Source organism: Miscanthus floridulus, chromosome 1, assembly GCF_019320115.1.
Source record: "Miscanthus floridulus cultivar M001 chromosome 1, ASM1932011v1, whole genome shotgun sequence".
NCBI lineage: Eukaryota > Viridiplantae > Streptophyta > Magnoliopsida > Poales > Poaceae > Miscanthus > Miscanthus floridulus.
Window position 1 is genome coordinate 146,083,299 of NC_089580.1, and position 15,368 is coordinate 146,098,666.

At 46.1% G+C, this 15,368-nt stretch overlaps 1 protein-coding gene across 1 annotated transcript; it reads right to left on the bottom strand.

Moving 5' to 3' along the window:
- Positions 1 to 717: 717 nt before the first annotated feature.
- LOC136464817 (uncharacterized) lies at positions 718 to 2,916 on the bottom strand. The gene is made up of 2 exons (XM_066463768.1): positions 2,594 to 2,916; positions 718 to 790 (listed from the first exon to the last, which is right to left on the bottom strand). Exons 1-2 carry the CDS (start codon positions 2,914 to 2,916, stop codon positions 718 to 720), a joined length of 396 nt encoding a protein of 131 aa, XP_066319865.1.
- Positions 2,917 to 15,368: the final 12,452 nt, after the last annotated feature.

The window sequence follows — 15,368 nt, forward strand, 5'->3', positions numbered from 1 at the left end:
GTTCGGGAGATCAAATCTGTGTATGATGTCTTCAAAGAGCTCGACTGCTTTCTTTGCAGTAGCTGAGACGAGTGGTTTGTACTCAATCCACTTGGAGAACTTATCAATGGCGACGTACACATATCGGAAACCTCCTGGCGCTGGTTTGAAAGGCCCGATCATATCCAGTCCCCAGCATGCGAATGGCCAGGAAGCTGGAATGGTCTGTAGTTCTTGTGCCGGTATATGTATTTGCTTGGCAAAAAACGGACAACCCTCACATCATCGAATGAGATCTTCTGCATCGGAGATGGCCGTGGGCCAGTAAAAACATGCTCGGAAAGCTTTGTCGACCAGTGTTCTTGAAGCCGCGTGATTGCCACAGGAACCAGAGTGAATTTCGGAAAGTAGCTTCACACCGTCGTCTTGGATGATGCACTTCTGCAATATCCCTTCCTTGGCACTTTTCCTCATCAAGCTTCCGTCTACCAGCATGTAATGCTTACTTCGGCGAATTAGTCATTTGGTTTCGATTTTGTCGGCGGGTACTTCGCTGCTGGAGAGGTATTTGATGAACTGTTCCCTCCAATCGGCGACCGGTGAAGGTACCGCGAGTACCAACTGCTCGATAGGGGGTACTTCTACAACTTCCTTCTCTTCTTTAATGGATGGTGTCAGGAAGTCATGAACGAAAACCCTCGGCAGAACCACGGCGTGAGAAGATCCTATCTTTGATAGCTAGTCGGCTAGTTGGTTTTGATCCCGTACCACGTGGTGGTACTCGATACCATAGAATTTCCCTTCAAGCTTCCTGATTTCAGTGCAGTATGCGTCCATTTTCTCACTGGAACAGGACCAATCTTTATTGAGCTGGTTGATAACCAGCGCGGAATCCCCATATACCATGAGGCATTTGACGCCGAGCTCGACAATTATGCGGAGACCATGGAGACATGCTTCGTATTCCACGGCGTTGTTGGAGGCCGGAAAATGTATGCGAAGAACATATCGGAGTTTATCCTTTGTCGATGTGATGAACAGAATGCCCGCACCAGCACCATTGATGTTAAGGGCGCCGTCGAAGTACATCACCCAGTGCTCGGGGCAAGTGGCGGCAATGGGTTCTTGGATCTCGATCCACTCAGCGATGAAATCAGCAAGCGCCTATGACTTAACGGTTGGTCTGCTTCTGAAGTCAATGGAGTAAGTGTCGAGCTCAACAACCCACTTGATGACACGACCATTGGCCTCTTTATTGCGGAGAATATCCCCCAGAGGGAACTCGGTGACCACGGCGATCTTGTAGTATTCGAAGTAATGTCGGAGCTTGAGTGAGGTAATCAAAATTGCATATAACAGCTTTTGCACCTCAGGATAACGAGTTTTGGGCTCATTAAGTACCTCGCTGATGAAATAGACCAGACGTTGCACCTTATAGGCATGTCCAGTTTCCTCACGTTCGATGACAATAGCCGTACTGACAATGCGAGAAGTGGCGGCGATGTAAACCAGTAGAGTTTCATCTGGTCGAGGCGCTATCATGATTGGAGGTTTTGTTAAAAACAACTTGAGCTGCTCGAAAGCTGTGTCTGCCTCCTCTGACCAAGAAAAAAGCTCGAAGGCCTTGAGGAGCTTGAAGAAAGGTAGCCCTTTTTCATCGAGGCGTGAGATAAAACGGCTTAACGCAGCCATGCAGCCTGTAAGCTTTTGTATATCCTTGACACACGTCGGCCGTTTCATGTTGGTGGTGGCAGAGACCTTGTCAGGGTTTGGTTCGATGCCCCGAGCACTAACGATGTAGCCCAGCAGGATACCGGATGGAACTCCAAAGATGCACTTTGAAGGGTTCAGCTTCCATCGGTATTTGCTCAGGTTGGAGAAAGTTTCTTCAAGGTCGGCGATAAGATTGTCGACAGTTTTAGTCTTGATGACCACGTCGTCGATGTAGGCTTTGATGTTGTAGCCGATCTATTGGTCGAGGCACGTTTGGATAGCCCTTTGGTAGGTCGCTCCAGCGTTCTTTAGTCTGAAGGACATAGTGGTGTAGCAGTATGCACCAAAAGGCGTGATGAATGATGTCTTGACCTGGTCTTCTTTCTTGAGGGAGATCTGATGGTAGCTGGAGTAACAGTCAAGAAAGGAGAGCAACTCGCAGCCGACGGTGGAGTCTACAACCTCGTCTATCCGAGGCAGGTCGAAGGGGTCTTTAGGGCAGTGTTTGTTAAGATCAGTATAATCAACGTACATTCTCCATTCTTTATTCTTTTTCTTAACAAGAACAAGATTAGCTAACCAATCTGGATGATACACTTCTTTTATAAATCCGGTAGCTAAGAGCCATTTTATTTCTACCCAAATGGCCTCCTTTTTGTCCGGTGCGAATCGGCGAAGTTTTTGCTTGATCGGTTTAGCAGTCGGCGAGACATTCAAGGAGTGCTCGATCTTCTCCCACGGTACCCCTAGCATGTCTGTAGGTTTCCAAGCAAACACATCGGCGTTGGCATGTAGGAAGGAGATGAGCGTGCTTTCCTATTTGGGGTCAAGGTGAGCCCCAATTTTCACCGTCTTGGAAGGGTCATCGAGGCCGAGTCCGATCTCCTTGACTTCCTTGGACTTGGCGAAGGCACGAGGAGGCTCTGGGATCTCCATGTCGTCAGCAGACGCCATCTTGGCTTCAGTGACCACGCTAGCCATCTGGATGGAGAGGTCGGTGGCTTCGGCGAGGGCGAGACTTTCTGTCTCACAGGCATAGGTGACGGAGAGGTTGGCCCGCAGAGATAGTACTCCTATGGGCGAAGGCATCTTCAACACCAAATACGCATAGTGCGGAACGTCCATGAACTTGGCCAGAGCCGGACGCCCCAGTATGGTATGGTAGGCGGTGTCGAAGTCGGCGACGTAGAAGTTGATATGCTCCACTCGGTAGTTGGTTGCCATGTCGAACTATATTGGTAGGGTAATTTCCCCAAGTGGTCTAGATGCCCTGCCAGGTACCACGCCCCAGAAGGAGGAGTCTAAGGGCGTGAGATCTGTTGGCCCAAGGCCGAGCTCCCTTAGGGCCCCAGCGAAGAGTAGATTCAAAGCGCTCCCACCATCGACAAGGACTTTTCTGAAGAGCACCTTTTGGACAGTCACGTCAAGGACGAGGGGAAAACGCCCTGTGTAGGGTATGTCCGCCCACTGGTCGGCCCTGCTGAAGGTGATGGAGACTTCGGACCACGGGTGATAGCTGGGGTTGGTGGTAGTTTCCTCTGAAACGATGGCGAGCACTCGTCGGGCGGCGAGCTTTCATTCCCTTCTGCTCTCGTTGGAGGCAAAACCCCCGAAGATGGTGGCGACCACCTTGTCATGGTCTTGGAAGGCATTATTATTATCCCTAGGTGGTCGGCGTCCTCCGTTCCCACCATTGTCGTCGTTGTATTTTTTCTCCTGGAACTCCTTAGCCAAACCAAGGCAGTCCTTCATCTTGTGTTTGGCGTTCTTGTGCAGGGGGCACGGTCCATCGAGGATCTTCTTGTACTGCTCATCATAGTTACGCTTGCCGCGCGGCTCATTGACGTTGGCAACAAAGTGGTCTAGTCGGCGGCGGCGATTCTGACCGGGTTTGAATCCATCTGGCCGATCACATCCATTGTCCAGATGGAAACTGCGGTCGTCATACCGGCGATCGTTGTGCTGTCGGTCGTCGGTGCGGTCGTCGTGGCGGCAAGGTGGGCGATTAGTGCCTGTATCTTCGTTAAAACACACCTCTGCTTCCTCGGCGTCGGCGTACTGGTTGGCGGTTGTGATCATCTCGCCTATGCCGGTAGGTGGCTTTCTGTTGAACTTAGAATGGAGTTCGCGGTGATGAAGTCCTCGGACGAAGGCGGTGATGACTTCAGCTTCCGTGATATTGGCAATAGAATTCCTCATCTCAGAGAAGCATCTGATGTAGCTGTAGAGTAGTTCAGACGGCTTTTGGGTGATGCGGTTGAGATCGTACTTGGTGCTCGGCCGCCTGCATGTGGCCATGTAGTTGTCGGTGAAGACTTTCTTCAGCTCTTCCCAGGATCCAATGGAGTCCAGGGCAAGGCTTGTGAACCAGCTCATGGTGGCTGGCGTGAGCATGACAGGGAGATAATTCACCATGATGTTGGTGTCTCCTCCGGTGGCACGGACGGCGGTGGTGTAAGCCTGCAGCCACTGAGTTGGGTTCATCCTTCCTTCATAGGGCTCGACTCTGGTGATTTTGAAACCACGGGGCCACTGGAGTGTTCGGAGCACCCTAGTGAACGCTGGGGCCCCTTCCGGGTTATCGAGGCTGATACCGGCGTTATTGCCGGCGACGATCGGCTCTAGAGCTACGTCTGGATTACCGTACTATTGCTCGTACTCCTGGCGGCGTCGTACTTCATCTTCATGGCGCCCGAAGCAACATTGATCGATATGCCGTCGTGCATCCCAAAGGTTACTGAGGTGCACTCAGGCGTCCTGTTCGACCTCTTGGTCGTGCTAGCGATGATGCTCGGCGTGGTGGCCTCCAACTCCCCCCTAGGGAGGTAGTGACTGGTCGGCGAAACAGCTTTGACTTGGGCAGCGATTGGATCTAGGATCGGCTGATCAACGAATCGCGCTTGTGGAGCATGAAGGTCTCTGAACCTCTCGGATCTCATTAACTTGACAGTGTGCCGCTTTAAGCATAGCGGCGACCTTGGCGAGCTCGGGTGTCTATAGGAGGTGTGCAAGTTCATTGGCGGCCACCGCTAGTTTGGCGCTCGGAGTTTTGAAGACGTCATGGCCACCAACGCAGAGTTCTGAGGGCATTTGAGGGCATTTGGCCTAGTAGTTTAGAAACTATAGCTGTTTAAAGTTAGGTTCCAGTTTTTGCTTACTCTCTGCCTTGTGAGGATAGAGTTCTGTTGATTTATGAATTCGACCTGGTAAAGGTTTGAATCATGCTTTGAGGTCTGAAAATGAATTGTATACACTTTCATAAGCTTTCCAGATTGGCTTGTTGCGTGTCAATTGGATTTATAAGTCTCCAGTTATGGCTAGTTTACTGTACCGCTACATAGTCTTCATTTTGCTGAAATACAAATGCTTGAGTGTATGCTTGATGTAATGTTTCCGTTGATTGTTAGGGGTTAGCCTAACTTGAGAATATGCTTAGGTGTAGGTGCTAGGTCATTAACTGAAGATGAGCAATTATACATTAGGTTGTATAAACTTGGTAAGTGAAAGTGATTTGAATAGGGCTTAAGTTGGAATATGCAAACTACAGCGAACATGCGCATTCCCCGAGCATCCCTGACATTCGTTCATGTGCATCCATGGTATTTATCTTGCGCATTCATGCAATAGGTGTGCCGGAGGGAGTGACGTTGCTGGAGTTCGAGGGAGCCAACCAGGAGGAGGAGCCCGAGGTGCAGGAAGCCGACGAAGCAGTCGCCGCGGAGGAATTGCGCGAGTGCCCTGACCACCAGCCTTCCTCGTTCCTGAAAGGCAAGCCCCGGAGCATATTAAGCCTCCCATGTTTTCACAAATACATTGAGTATCTTTTATTGTTGATGATGCATTAAGTATAGGAATTGGTTGGAACCAATTGCTGCATTATATATCCTTCCTTGTCCAGATATCGCACTGGAATCCTATGTAAGTTCAGGACGGGTTAAATGCTTAGCCATGCTTAGTATGGTAGAAGTCAGGTGATTTCTTGTCACCTACGAGCTTTAGGATGAGGTGGATCACGGTTGGCTATATTTGCTATCGTGAAAAAGAACCATGTGAATAATGAATTAAGACCGGACGGGGTCTTGTGTAGGTTTGAACATAGTGACTCCGTCTGAGTCGTTTAAGGACCGATACGCTGTACGTCCTCATGTCATGTGGAACGCAGCCTAACACTTAGCTGGTCGGATAAGTCGTTCCGACCGTGAAGCCTAGTAGCTTGACTCAGGCCGGGGACGCGAGCAGTGGCGTGCATTCTGGAGGTAGTAAGGATGTGCGAGGAGCCATTGGCATAAGTCCAAGGCGAGTTAGAGTCCCGAACAACCTTGGCAGAGTGGTTCTCTGAGAATGTCGATCTGTTCGGACTCACGACTCCTGAATCATACCAAAGGTGACTTGTTTGCGACCCCGACGGGGGAAGCAGGGTTTGTGTTTAGGAATACCCCTCCAGCTGGATAGGAATCGATTCGAATCACCATCTCTCCCGGATAGTGAGAACTTGACTGAGCAGTGGCAACATAGATTCAATCAATTTAATGATATGGTTAAATGGATGATGATGATAAGGTTGCCACAATGAATACCTGATATGGTTATTAACGTTTGCACCCTAATAAAATGAATACCTGATATGGTTATTAACGTCTGCGAAATGTTGTAACATACGATGTGCTATGTTGAATTACTGTGATCTTGGTTGTATGCAAGTTGGTTTGAAATCCTTCGAGATTTTAGTTGACTACCGGGTTTATATGGGCTCAAGTTCGAGAATTTGATCGTTTCGGCGATTGTTTTTGTACTTGTGCTCTTATAAATTGGTCGGTTCTGTGACAGATCTGTTGGGCCCAAGTTGTTCCACATTGGCCACCTCCTCTACGCTAGTAGGGTGACCTGACGGTGGAAGAAGATGTGGAACACCCACAGCTCATCAAGGCCATGCTGCACCAGCTTCCAGAGCTCCGCCTCGATGACCCCCAGCTTGTTCTACTGACTCAAGGGCCCCCACGACCAACTCTCCCGCCTCTCCGATCTCCTTTCGGTGAACGGCGGGAATGGCGCCTCTGCTGGGTTCCTGATATAGAACCACTCCCCATGCCACCACCGATCGGAGTCATAGGGGGAGTACGTAGGGTAGGAGCCTGATAGCCTTGGCTTCTTCTACAACATGAAGCCCCCAACCGGTGTGGTCCTGGGTGGCTTCCCCCCCCCCCCCCCGACAAGGCTCCCCCGGTGAAGATCCGTTAGAAGAAGTCCACGTGCGGCTCCATCCCGAGGATGGCCTCACAGACGATCACAAAACCAACGATTTGTAGCACCCTAGTCGGATTGAGGTGTTGCAGCTCTAGGCCCACTCATTGAGGAGACCGCTTAGGAACCAGTGCACGGGATATCCTAGCCCGTGCTCATGGAAGGCGAGGAAGGAGACAAGCTCGTCGGCCTGAGGTCACAGAATAGCCTCCCCCGGCATAGGGGCCCTCCAGTGCGCCACCTCCTTCGATGGAAGTAGCCCCTTCTCGGCAAAGGTGGCCAGCACCGCCTCATCCATGTTGGATGGCCTCTAGTTCGACATTGCGCTCTGGATTCACGAACGGATCTGTGAGATCTCCTCTCCCTCGCTTTACCCTCTTTTTCCTAGGAACCACTGTGATGTGCGAATGGGCTTGGCGAAAAGGAAGAAGGAGGAGAGACAACAGTTGGAGAATAGGTGAAGGAATGGGACAAAAACCCTCTCCCTTCCCCTATTTAAGGAGGAGACACAACAGTTGGAGAAAGGTGAAGGATTGGGGCGAAAAACCCTCTCCCTTCCCCTATTCAATGCGGATAGGCATGCGGTGGGACGTGTCCTAACTGATGGGATGTGTCCTGCCCAACAAAATGATGCCTGGTTAGACGGGACATGGCCTAGGCATGGCCCACCCCTACCGCTCGTTGGGCATAGGAAACAAGGTGCAACCGCATGCAAACGGCCCTCCGCCTTCCCGAGCAGGGCTTGGAAGGGCCCACCAATAGGATCTCTATCGAGGAGAGACCATCGGGCTACCTGAGTCGATTGGATAGCTCAAGCAACTGTTGAGAGATAGGTAAGGGGCAGTGGGATGCCCCATGTAGGCTATGCTGACTCTGCCACGAACGACAAACACGGATCCCATTCGGACATATCCGATAAGAGCTCCTCAAACCCGTCACTCGAGTCATCAAGGTAACTTTACCAAATGTTCTTACTTTGTTTTCTGATGCATGATCATTCATTCATCCAGGCTCATACATGCATTCACATATTCATTCATACAATCATTCATTCATCCCATACATCCAAAGCATCGCATATGCAATTAATGCATCACAACGCTTCGTGTTGCGTCACGAAATGATAGTTGCCTCATTCAACATGAGCTACGACCGACCAGGGTTCAAAGGCCAGCCCATGAAGGGCTTGAGGCTGCCTTGTGTCAAATAGAGCCAGGGGAGAAAATGCAGATGAGCCCCAACGGCCCTCGCCCGATATGCTCAGAAGCAGACAAGGTCATCTCAACTTTCTCGTTCGATCCTAACCTCGAGCCATGCCCATAGAATCCCCATCGAGGGGAGGCCAGCGGGCCACCTGAGTCAGTCTCCTAAATGACCTAGGCATCTACCGGGAGGCAGGTTTAGGAGCAGTTGAATGCCATATGAGGGCTATGCTGACCTCGTTACGAACGATGGACCCGGATTCCGCTCGAACGCGCCCGTTAGTGAGCTCATCGAGCACGTCACTCAAGCCATCAAGGCAAGCGATGTTAGCTCAGCCCCTCCGATTGTGGAAACCATGGACGAGGTAACGCATGGAACTAGACCAACCCCTACTAAACCCAACGGGGCTCAGGGGCTCAGGTCGCCCGACGCCGACTTAGGAAATCAACCGACCGTGTAGGTCGCGGGTGGGACAAACATGGGCAAACGCCCTGAATGGTAGAAACATAAGAGTCTGCACCTTAGGAAAGAGTGCCAAGATACTCAGTCTCCAACCGACTCATCAGTCAGATGCAGGCTCGGGAACTACACCCACCGGGTGTGCTCGCGTGCACCCGCTGATAAAACAAAAAAAATCCCCAGACGATTCTACTCGAATCGCCCGGGGGCTCAGGGGCTCCTATCGGGTTCATAAACCTAGGGTCCTTAATGGGCCCACTTCCTAGCAAAAGCTCGCCCTAGGAGGCAACATTACAAATGATGCGCGACTCCTAGGCTGGCTTAGATACCTAACAAATAGGCCAGAAGAGTGATCCAGTCTCCGACCGAAAGGCCTCCGACTCCGATCGGCTTCTCCAAGCGAAAGGCCTGGCCAAGGAAGGGATGACACCCGCTTTCGACTCTGACCCGCTTCTTCAACCAGAAGTACACTGAACCTCTGTTTACAGCTCTTTCTACGACCGGCGCGGTCAGAGTCAACTGGGAACGACCGAACGGGGATGCCCGCTCGGTGAGGACCCAAGAATCAGGCAGAGCAGATAAGATAAGGCGCTCAAGTCAACTGCAATACCGAGGACCATACCCTGCACACCTACAGGACAGTACTGTCAGGCCATGTCAGAAGGGTGCTTTGCAACCTTCCAGACATGTCAGAACACAAACAGCATTGTATGAGCCGACATTTGTTCTACAGTATGGTGGGCGCCGACATTTGCCATACCAGAAGAACACGATGGAGCCTGCCATATGTATCTAGGCGTCAATAGTATTGTGGGCACCAACAAACCGTCTTATAAACGACGGCGTGGGCAACAAGACTAGGCAGCACACACACACTCTCTTTCTCTCACTCTCTCTCTCTCACTTGTAAGGCCATCCCCTTCATCTATAAAAGGGGATGCACCCTCTCCCAACAAAAGGAGAACAAGATAGACGAACAACAGACGGATCATTCTAACTCACTCTCTGCTAGCTTTAGACATCCTAAAGCTACACAGAGCATATGTTCCAATACATAGCGCACGTAGGAGCTCCCGTCACTCTCGGCCCTTTGGTCCAGAGTCCGACCAGACTTCTAACACCCTCATCTTACTCCCACTCGTTTGTAACCCCACAGCAAACTTCGAGCACCTGGGCTCAGGAATAAAGTCATTGATCAACTCAAACTGGATGTAGGGCACGTTGCCTGAACTAGTATAAACCCTATGTCATTGAGTGCTAGACCACATCCGATCACAACGTACGGCAAAACAACAAATATTTACTTGTTGGTCACTTTTCGCACTGACACTTAGTGTGTTGGATTTCATCTTCATGGTGATCCTCTTCATGAGGTGCTTGACCTTCTTCATGAGGTGTTCTCTTCATGAGAATTGAGGAGTTTGTTCTTATTTTATTTCTATTCAACAAGTATACACTAAACTAGAACCCACAGGCGTCCCATGGATTTTAGCTTGATAGCATACAACATTTAGTTTACTACTAGTAAATACACCTTCTAGTTTATAACTTTAAGTGACTCCTCTCATTTTCAAAAATATCTGGCATATGCTCTGCTTCATGCTTCACAAGAGCAATAGTCAAACTATTGTTTGATTTAGTGCGTGATACTATTTCTGCTTCAAGCTTCAAGGAATATTTTTCCCTTAAGATCATTTTCCTTCCGTGGAAATAATATTTGGCATTCAAAATAGGCTTTCTCTCCCCTCTAATGCCAATATTATTAGATCTTTAATAGCATATTTCAAAAGATATCCCCTATCATGGGCTAAAAAACATCAAATTCATGTATCTCCAACTATAAGTGGAGGCCCATCCATGTATGCTATGATAGAGATTTATGGGAAATATTAACGCACATATTTGATCACAGGGGTTATTATTCATTAATGCAGCGAGCTAGAATACATAAAGTATACTTAAAAATATTTAGCATTCCTACAAACTCAGGGACGTTCTCCCCTTGATTTGCATAAATCATAGTTTAGATAACTATTTCATTGTCTAGCCAAAAATGATCCAATTACTCATACAAAAAAATAGACCATATACCTCAATATATAAAATATGCAACATTCAGATTCACATGGAATTTCTTCTACAGAATTTATAGTTGTCATTAATACAAAATTCCCCAAATGCCTTTTCTTCATAAGTCCCAAATCATCATAAGTGTGTTATCTACCAACTCCATTTTCACCACTTCTCCATTTAGCCAATTTCAGATTAACCAACTCCCCCTGATCTTAGGCCACTTGGCCCTAGACCAATCTATTGCTTATGCATGTGATGTAATGAAAGCAAAATATTCCTTAGTTCAATGAGAACTATATAGACATAGCATACTAGCTAGCCAATGTAATTATGAGGGAAATACAAAGATAGCTACTAGCTATAAATGTATCTGCTATACTATTATTCATGCAGGATGGGAGGTAGTTGCAGCTCGACGAGAGCACAACATAGTGATACACATTCATGTGTAATGTGGAATGTTGATATTCAATCCAACGTAATAGATAACAACAAAATACAAAGCTATAAGCTTGCTTGCAATTAGTGCAATGTAGAGAAAGTTAACTCAGCCGGAAGGGACATGGCTAGACTTTAAGTCCTGATACATGCACTTAAAGATAGATTTAGGAAGGCTATGCCTACTAAATATATATTACCCACATTTTTTATGCCTTTATCCAAAATTTCTCCCATAGTTACTTCAAGTAGTAATAAGCTACATGCATCATCTATGAATAATCATTTCTAATGTTTCATAAAATCTAATTATACTTCTGGTATTCATTGTTTCTGGCATAAAATCCACATATCAAGTGCACTATTTAGTGTACAACAACGTATTCAAGATATGACTTAAACTTCTAGTTTCTGGGCTAAAATATTAAATACTTAGTTTATGGATTATACTATTTCTTGACTAAATTGATCTTTCTAAGATCAGTTAATATGCTAGTATAGTCCAATTGTTCATGTGCTTCTAGAAATTCAGTTTTTCTTGTTCCTACATGGTAGTAGTGCACAAAGAACTATAACCTTCATGGTTAATTGAGGCTTCTTTGTGGATAAAATTAATGCAAAATTTATTTAGATAGCCAATAGGCAATTGTTTATATGTAAAACATATAAACCTAATTTATTCCCTGCAAGATTAACATAAATTATTGCAAGTAAAAATTACAACTAATAATATTAAATTCTTCATATTAGTCTTCAAGCTAATAAAGTAACCATTAACTCTTCTACGAGTTTACATAATCCACTTAATTCAACGGGAATTAAAACTTAAAGCACCACCACCACTACTATCAATACTTCAGGATATAGTAACTATAAAGACAAAACAAGTCTGTAAGCACATGATTTAAGTTCTTCTAGAGAAACCTTAAAAATTCATTACCCATTCTTACATATCTTAGCTTCTATGCTTGACATTTAGCAGCTTCATGCATGCTTTATTCATAGTGGTGATATGTAATCATGATCCTTCTACGAGCGCAACATATGCAAGTCATATATCTTGATTCATAGAGTTGTCTAAAAATTCTAACTCAACTTCAGTTTGAGTAATTTCTGATGATAAATTTAAATACTTCATGTATTACATTGCTATTTGATATTTTATATATAAGAGATATTTCTTCGAGAATATTCACCGATAAAATCTCATTTATCATCATGTCTTCTATGACATTTAATATAAAGCTTGAGGCCATTGTATTTGTTTATAGAGAAGCGTATATATCTCATATGATCATGTAAGCTTGAAAATTCATTTTTCAATAATATAGGATATCTTCTAAAATTTCTCATGCAGTGAGTCCCACAAGACCTTTGAGATTTATTATGGCCACATACTCATTCTTGAGACTAATACCAGAAACTATAGTGCCTGAGTCTACTCCACTTCAATGGAAGTAGAATATTCTACTAGGATTTAACAATGACCATGCTATATACTTCTACCATTTAGGCAAGTCCAGGATATTCCTTCTTCATGAAGGTATGCATATATATCATTATAACTAGAATCATCATATGCGTATATAGGTTTACTGCATGTAAACAAGTAGCAAGGTGCAAAAAGTAGTGGATGGTTATTCAATATATTCTTAGAAGCATCCTAGCATTTTTTAGGATTATGGTATATGCAAATTTTTAGAATTAATATAAGCACACATTCATCCCAAAAATTTATTATGCTAGGAAAAATAAATATGAGCCTCTCAAAGGCGATAAGTCTAAGGTCTGCAAGATTTAGAGAGCTCATATACCTTATACCATGTTTCTAGTGTAATCATTCAAAATTTTACTCTTGCAACATGGTATGAAATTCATAATGTGTGATAAATAAATGCATTCAAAAGAACATAAAAGTATCAACACAAGGCATATATATATATATATATATATATATATATATATATATATATATATATAAACAAAAAATAATAATGATGTAAATATATTCGAACGGCATACACACAATTTTCTTCTGAAAAACATATTTTTTTCTAACAGAAATGCTATACAACACACATGTGTTTTAGCACAAAAAAAAACACATGGTTTTTTTTTGTATCTATGATGTCTGGGCCCACATGTCATAACGAACACATAAGCACCTCTGCGCTCTATGATTTGTCGTTCTATAGAAAAAATTATTTCTTATGATCTGTGATCTTGTGATTTGTGATTGTCTAGAGGTAGAAGAAGGTTGGAGGCTGGAGGTAGAAGAAGGGTGGAGACTGTTGGATCTTAATCCTATGGTGTTAAAAAATTCATGTGTTGAAACTGTATAAAACATATAGTTGTGTAGTAGACAGACTTGTGATCTGTGATCTTGTGATCTATGATTATCTGGAGGTAGAAGAAGACTGGAGGCTGTTGGATCTTAATCCTATGGTGCTAAAAAATTTATGTGTTGAAAATGCATAAAACACGTAGTTACGTAGTAGACGTATTCTTTTCTAAAAGCTTATTTGCTTATTCGGTGAACCACACGTACTATTCTTTCAAAACTCGTATTGTTCTTTCTGGTTCAGCAAAAATTCTTAATTTAGCTGAACTGCTCTTCGTTCCCTCTAGTCGATATGCCTGCTCGGCCTGGCTGCTGGGCTAGCCTAGGATGTGGCACACCTATGGGCCATGAACTACGGCTTTGCTGCAGGCTGGCGGAGTAGTTTGTTGTGGCATTAAGGATGCTAGCCATGCGGTGGCTGTTGTAGTACTAGTAGGGACTAGCTAGGATCTATGCGAGGCATAGAGTCCGCGAACACATTACACATGCGAGGCGGTGCTTCAATATAACAGCTTCGAGGCTACGTACGTGTAGCTGCGAGCTTGCAAGTTAGCCACGGTCTTCATGCCATTTTATGTATGCCCTTGTTTAGTTCGCGAAATTTGGATTTTGGGGCTACTGTAGCACCTTCGTTTTTATTTGGTAAATAGTGTCCAAATATTGATTAATTGGGTTTAAAACGTTCGTCTCGCAATTTCCCACCAAACTGTGTAATTAGTTTTTCTTTTCGTCTACATTTAATGCTCCATGCACGGGCCGCAAACATTCGATGTGACAGGTACTGTAGCAACTTTTTGGATTTTAGGGTCCAACTAAACAAGGGCTATATTGCAACGTCCTTCAGGGTTGTTGCTGACCAATGCGAGGAAAAGAGCTAGCTGGCTGCAAGCCGCGTGTGGGTGGACGAGTAAGCGACCGACGTTTAGGTCGGAAGGGCTGGTGGATAGCTGCAGGTTACGGTGACAGCGGCATGCAGGCCGCTTGAGCGGCGGCCATGGTGGTGAGTCACGGTGCGCGTACGTCGTGTGAATCACAACCGAGCGCTCGAGGCCGGATGCCAGTAGTAGATTGATTGCGACATACGGGTCGCATGCGGCTGGCGGCGGCGAGCTGATCCCTTGCATGTGCCGCATGTGAGCTACAGAGGCTACTCCTTGTTCTGTGTCGCACCGTGTGCCAATGTCATGGGTAAGGTGCGGCGTTAGGTGCTCCGAGTACAGGCGGAGACCGCGGATGCATCGGAGCGTGCTGCTGGCTGGCTGCTTGCTTGCAGGCTGCATGGTCACGTGCTCATGCTTGAGCTTGACACTCGTCGAGATTGTTATTAGTTTATTTGCTTCTATGCAAATTTGTCACCGTTGTTGGTGGCGCATCAGTGGATGAATCTTGAATTCTATATGTATGCACTGTTCAAGTACGTATGCATGTATGTGTTCCGAGCATATGTACTTCCAGTACAATTCAACATGCATAATTTAAGTATGTAGATTGGTTCGATGGCCGGCGTAAGCAATCTTCAAGATATTTTTTCTACTCACGGTGGATGCCAATTTGATCTACGTCACGTGTCGCGTAGAGCAGTGATCAGTAGATACATATTGTGTAGGGCGTTTGGCATTGTCGTAAATCTGCCTACTTAACGACGACGGTGTATGTCGATCTAGTGCAGATTAGTTGCAGGTAGAGATAGCAGATCCGTTCCCCTAACAACGTCGGGATATCGACGTCGTCGAAGTAGTCGCGGTAGGGACGTCGACGACATGAGCGTCGGCGTCGGAGGTCGGCGACGGCTTCAACGACAATGTCGACGAAGAGCTCGTCGTGCTGATAACGTGTTATAAAACATATCGCCAGAGGTTAGAACCTTCCCCTCTCCGTCTCTCATGAAGAACAAATAGACGCAAGATAGGGAGACTATTCT